This window comes from Magallana gigas, chromosome 4, assembly GCF_963853765.1.
Source record: "Magallana gigas chromosome 4, xbMagGiga1.1, whole genome shotgun sequence".
NCBI classification, from domain to species: domain Eukaryota; kingdom Metazoa; phylum Mollusca; class Bivalvia; order Ostreida; family Ostreidae; genus Magallana; species Magallana gigas.
Window position 1 is genome coordinate 33640033 of NC_088856.1, and position 5784 is coordinate 33645816.

At 36.7% G+C, this 5784-nt stretch overlaps 1 protein-coding gene across 1 annotated transcript; it reads left to right on the top strand.

The window, feature by feature from the left end:
* The first annotated feature begins 2838 nt into the window (after nucleotides 1–2838).
* On the top strand, nucleotides 2839–5542 carry LOC105348801 (uncharacterized). The gene is made up of 6 exons (XM_066083327.1): nucleotides 2839–3698; nucleotides 3870–4061; nucleotides 4197–4419; nucleotides 4536–4719; nucleotides 4823–5004; nucleotides 5113–5542. The coding sequence occupies exons 1-5, from the start codon at nucleotides 3375–3377 to the stop codon at nucleotides 4974–4976; spliced, it is 1077 nt and encodes a 358-aa protein (XP_065939399.1). The 5' UTR covers nucleotides 2839–3374; the 3' UTR covers nucleotides 4977–5004; nucleotides 5113–5542.
* The last annotated feature ends 242 nt before the right edge of the window (nucleotides 5543–5784 follow it).

The following is a 5784-nucleotide window of genomic DNA, read 5'->3' on the forward strand; positions in this document are numbered from 1 at the left end:
TTGCATGGATAAGAAGACTTATCCACTCTAATACAAAGTGGGTAAAACTTTTTGAATTAGGATTAAAAATAGAAACCCTATGGGAAAAAGGTTCAGACTTTATTACCAATAATAGCAATAAGATAAGTAACAAGTTTTGGAAAGAAGTTTTATTAGATTGGGTTAAAATTGTTATGTCCTATAGCCAAAATGACATAAAAGTACTTAATGAACATATATGGTTTAATCCTAATATTAAAATTAATAACTCATCAATTTTTATTAAGAATTATTTCAACTGTGGTTATAAATTTATTAAAGATTTGATGACAGAAGCAGGCAATTTTGTAAGCCTTGAAACTCTTGAAAACTCAAATGTTAAGACCAATTTTCTAGAATATAGGAGGTTGAAAGGAGCAGTTTTTGAAAGATTAAAAGCCTTAAATAATAATAAGGTAGAATATGGACCATTTATTCCAAATTCTCTCAGTATTTTTTACAAACAAAGCAAAGGATGTAAGGATATGTATTATGTACTCATCGATAACAAAATGAATAAATTCTTTCAGTAAAGAAGTGGACAGAAAGTGGATTTGCTTTTACAGAAAATGAATGGAATAATATTTTTGAACTCCCATTTAAAACCTCGAAAGAATCCAAATTTCAATGGTTGCAATTCCAGATTTTACATAGAATTTTGCCAACAAATGAGTACATTTTCAAACTCAATATAATTGATTCGCCAGCCGGCTCTTTCTGTAATCAAGATATAGAAACTATAGAACATTTATTTGTGGACTGTTTTCATGTCAAAGAAATATGGCTCTACTTTGAAGAATGGTTAAGAAGCAAGTTTAATTTTTTAATGACATTTGATAAAAAAAAAACTATACTTTTTGGTAAATTCAAATGCAGAAATATGTATAGACTTCAAAACATATTGATTCTTACAGTAAAACAATTAATTTTTGCCAGTAAGTATAAGAATGTCCCAAACCTCTCGACGCTCATGTTAAAACAAACAGTCACTGATAGAATACATATTGAGAAACTACTGTTGTTGAAGAATTGTAAATTTGCTGAGTATGAAAAGTATTGGCAAACTATTTGCGATTTGTTATAAAATGTGTTTATAATAGCTGCAAGGAAATTGTAAGCAAATAATGACAAAAAAATATAAGTCTACTTTTATGTATCCTCTTGCATATGTATGAGTTTTTGATAGATAGTGTTCCCCTCTCTTTCTCCAGCCTCTTTCACCCCCCCCCCCCACCCCACCTCATAACTAAAAATACTCCAACTTTCATGGGTGATAAAAGCAAGTTTTCAAGATTGTTTGTGCATATATATGTCTGTCTGTCGGTGTATACACCTGTCTGTACATGTGATTTTTTATGTGACTGTGTTTATATTATACTTATATTCTAAATCTCAAATGAAGAAATGAAGTGAATATGTGATATGCACTGTAAACTAAATATATAAGATGTAAATAACTTGTACATGAAAGTTCGAATAAAAAAAAATAAAAAATTTTTTTTTCAGGGGCCAGCCTCTTTTCTTGATATCAAATAAAAAAACATTTAATTCTGAACACCTTTTGTTCAACAAGTGTTTAGAAATTTGTTACCGTTCTGGAGATATATGACAAAGAATTTTGAAGGTTGCATATTGTTAAAGGACTGATCTCGTGTTTTTAAAAAATTCTAGATTTTTAAAAAAATCATTTCTATAAAGTATATAATTTAATCTTCTGTAAATAAACCCCTTTAAACACGCGTATAAATAGAGTTTTTCGCTGTTGAAATGCGAGTTCGGCGATATGCATATTTTAGTCCCGATACGAGCCGCCATATTGCTGTGACGTCATATGCGACAATTGGAGCGAGAAGGTGTTTAAACAGCTGGCGGCCATTAAAGCGTAATCGGATTATCTAGTGTAAACAACCGTTATTATGATAATTATCTGGACTATTAACGGTGATTAGTGGACAATAGTGTATTGTGCGGCTTTCGGTTGTACCAACATTCAGAAGAAGGGGTGCGGATTGAGCTTTTTTAGTTTTCCTAAGGATGCAGCTCGGAGGAAAACATGGATTGTCTACTGTCGCTGGGGCGTTGAACCCACGAAGAGCAGCCAATTGTGTTCTGAACATTTTTCCATAGTGCAGTTTGACCGGGATCTAGAGAGACTAAAGGAAAACGGCTATGAAGGAGCAAAAATTCGCCTCCGGAAGGATGCAGTACCAGACATCCCCCTCCGTGTTTGTGATCAGGACGAGAATGCCGCCATCCCCGCGCCAAAACAGCGAGGAGCTTTTGCTAAGCGACAAAAGGCTGATGTAAGTATATTGCTGTAATTAATTTGAAACGAATTAAAGATAAAACGAAAAGAGAACAATGCCCCCCCCCCCCCCCGGTTAAAAAAAAAGGACGCACTATTTCAGCATTTCAACTTATTTTAGATTTTTTGGTAGACCAACGACAGATGTACAAGGAATAAAATTATTTATCAATCTCTGGAAGTAAATAAGGAAATTTTGCTTAGTTTAATAATATACAGGTATTAGGTGTAAATAAAAAAAAAATTGCTGCTCATAGATATGTATGCTAAAACATGTCTTTGAATCCAAATGTATTTGTAGGTCAAATGTGTTATGTTCATGAATATTCTAAAGGAATAATTTTTTTTTCTTAATTATTTAATGCAGATTCTCCGCCAGGCTTTGGAAGAATTCGAGCTAACAAGGGATGTTAATGTCGATACGTGTGCAAGTCCACCTGAGGCAGAGACGATCACGGCGGAAGCACCAACACAGGATGAAGAACCTTTTTTTCAACCCCCAACCCACCAGTGACACTCTCAACGTAACTGTAGAGACCCAGTCTAAGCGATGCCAGGCTACCATTCCTGTACCCCAAAGGACGAGGCGGATCCAAGTAAACTTTCCCCCCTGTAGTCACAGTTTCCATTGGTACCCAGTGCTCAAGTCTTACGGATAATGTTCCTCTGAGAGTGGCAGCTGGACTTGTGCCTTTGCCTCAACAACCTGACCCATTGCCTCTTGCCAGTGATGACGAGGAGGATGACCAGCCAGGCCATCAAGACCCGAACTACGATCCCATGGAAGATAGTGACGAGTCTGAGAGCAGTGAGGGTGAAGAGGATGTGGTAACTACCTACCCCCTAACCGGAATGCCGAGCCAGAAGACGAGAGGCAGTTCCTTGTCTCGGAGACCTGCTTGGCACAGCTTTTGCAGAGGTGTGACAGTTGTGGTGGAGACTGTGACTCCTATGTACAGTTTACCAGACGTACAATGGTGGGAACTGTGTTAGCATGCCCCAACGAACATTCGAAACAATGGGAAATTAAAGCCAGCGGTGCCATCACGGTATGCCATGGTTGAACTTCCTTGTGTCTGGTGCTATTCTATTCAGCGGATCCAACATCGCCAAATCTCTTCGGCTGTTTCATCACATGAAAGTGGAAATGATATCCAAGTCAACCTTCAACAGGATCCAGACAGCATATGTAGTCCCAACTGCAATATTCACCTGGGACTTCCACCAGCAGGAGCTCCTGAACCAATTCCAAGGTCAGGTTGTGACCCTCGGAGGAGATGCCAGATGCGATTCCCCAGGCTATTCCGCCAAGTTTGGTTCCTACACACTCATGAAGTTGGCATCCGGAAAGATCTTAGACTTCCAATTGGTACAGGTAAGATAACTTCTGTGTATGCACATTATGTTATTATTAATGTTAATTTTGTTGTCTAAATGCAATATTTATTATTTTTATTATTATTTTTGTAATTTAATACTAACTAAGAACAGTTACTTTTATTGTATCCTGCTTGAACATCTCTATTCATGAGAAATCATTTTTCAGAGCAATGAAGAAGCAGGATCCACTCATATGGAGCTGGAAGGTTTGAAGAGAAGACTAACAACGTTGGAGAATGCGGGGGTTATTGCTAATCATTTGGTTACGGACAGACATTCCATGGTTAAGAAATACATGAGGACTGTTCATCCCCAGAAAAAACACCACTTTGATGTATGGCACATGGCCAAAGGTAGGGTATTCTTGTCAAAATATCATAATGTTTATATAATTCAGTATGCAAGTACCAGTACCACTACAATTCATTCATAATTAGTCAATACAATTAGGCAGAATATGAAAATAAGATTAATATTATTTTGATTTCTACAGGAGTGTCTAAGAAGTTGGAAGCTTTGTCCAAAAAAAGACTGCCAGGACATCAAGCTATGGACGAAAAGTGCCACCAACCACTGCTATTGGGTAGCAGCATCTTCTGGAGATAACGGGGACATGAAGCAGCAGAAATGGTCATCCCTCGCAGAACATGTTGCTAACAAGCATGATTCATGTGTGCACGGTGAACTGGATGGGGAGAGACAATGGCTTAGAGAAGGTAATACATTTAAAATTATCAAAATAATCTGTATAAGACTATAAGTAATGTATTATCTCCTGGTTTTCTGTTAATCTGAAGAAATATTTATTAGTATGTTTACAATTTTTTCTAAGGATCCAGGGCTCTATTGTTACTATTATTACTATTTCGGGAAGTCGTAGAGAGCCAGTTCCTCATGAAGGACATATCAAAGCTGTCCCCTGTCCACCAGACTTATGGCTTGGAAGTTTTCCACAGTGTGGTCAACACCTTTGCCCCAAAGAACACTCATTTCTTTTACCCAGCAATGATGGCCAGGTATTTACTTTTTGCTTAAGGTCAACAAAATATTGTCACTTTATCTCAGAATTTTTATAATCAGTCTGTTATGATGTGTTCAAATTACAAAATTTTGTTTTAGATTGTGCGTTGCCACACTGCACTTCAATGAGAATGGGAGGAGGCACCAAGCAACAACAGGAGCAGGGGCAGCACAGTGGTATGTAAGCTACCCAAAGGGAAAGAAGGGACAAACTGCTGTCGTCAAACCACACAAGACCCTTATGGTACCTTGACAATTATATTTTGGAAGTCGTAAAAAAGGTAATCGATACAAATGCATAATAAGTTTATGCACAAATAATGACACTAGAATCAACGGTCAGTTTATTTTTTTTAAATGATACATAGATTGTCTTTTTTCCTTTATAGATTATGTAGAAGAGCTGAGGATAAACCTGGTGGAACGTCGGCGACAATTCACTTCCTGTCCTTCAGCTGCTGCAGAGGCAGATGCCATCATCGGGTACAAGCCACCGCCCTTGACTTCGTCCTATGTTCCCATCAACAAAGAAGAACTGGTTGCGATGAGGTGGTCGATGTTTGCCATCTGAAAAGACATAGTGGTGGATGGGAGAGGTCCAATGTGTGACCAAATCAGCAGTTAATATCTATAAAATATTTATTTATGATTTTATTGTTATTGTTTAATTGTTAATCTTTTTACTGTTGAAGATTTTTCTTTGTTATACTTATTTGTTCAGATGCTGTTTATGTATTGTTTATATATATACAGTATACTGTTTAATGACACCTCATTGAAATAATTGATTTGAGTCTTCATCTTTTTATTCCATGATAAATAAATGATATCAAAAGATTCACTCTTTCATTTTTGTAATTCATCTGTAGAAAGTTTACCGTAGAAAGTGAATTCTGAAATATGGGGTGGGGAAATTTATAAAAGCCACGCACCTGTTATTGAAGATGCAAGATACAACTTGGTTTAAAGCTCCTATCTTGTTGGGACATACAAACTTATATCAATACAAACTATTAAGACTTCGTCGAGGTTGTATGAGATTTATAGAATCTGCTTACAAA

Bases quoted from the DNA above. Each gene is read 5' to 3' on its own strand.
- LOC105348801 (XM_066083327.1), top strand. From the start codon at position 3,375: ATGCCATGGTTGAACTTCCTTGTGTCTGGTGCTATTCTATTCAGCGGA. The intron at 3,699-3,869 runs GTAAGATAACTT...ATCATTTTTCAG, and splicing joins TAGACTTCCAATTGGTACAG to AGCAATGAAGAAGCAGGATC. The intron at 4,720-4,822 runs GTATTTACTTTT...ATTTTGTTTTAG, and splicing joins TACCCAGCAATGATGGCCAG to ATTGTGCGTTGCCACACTGC.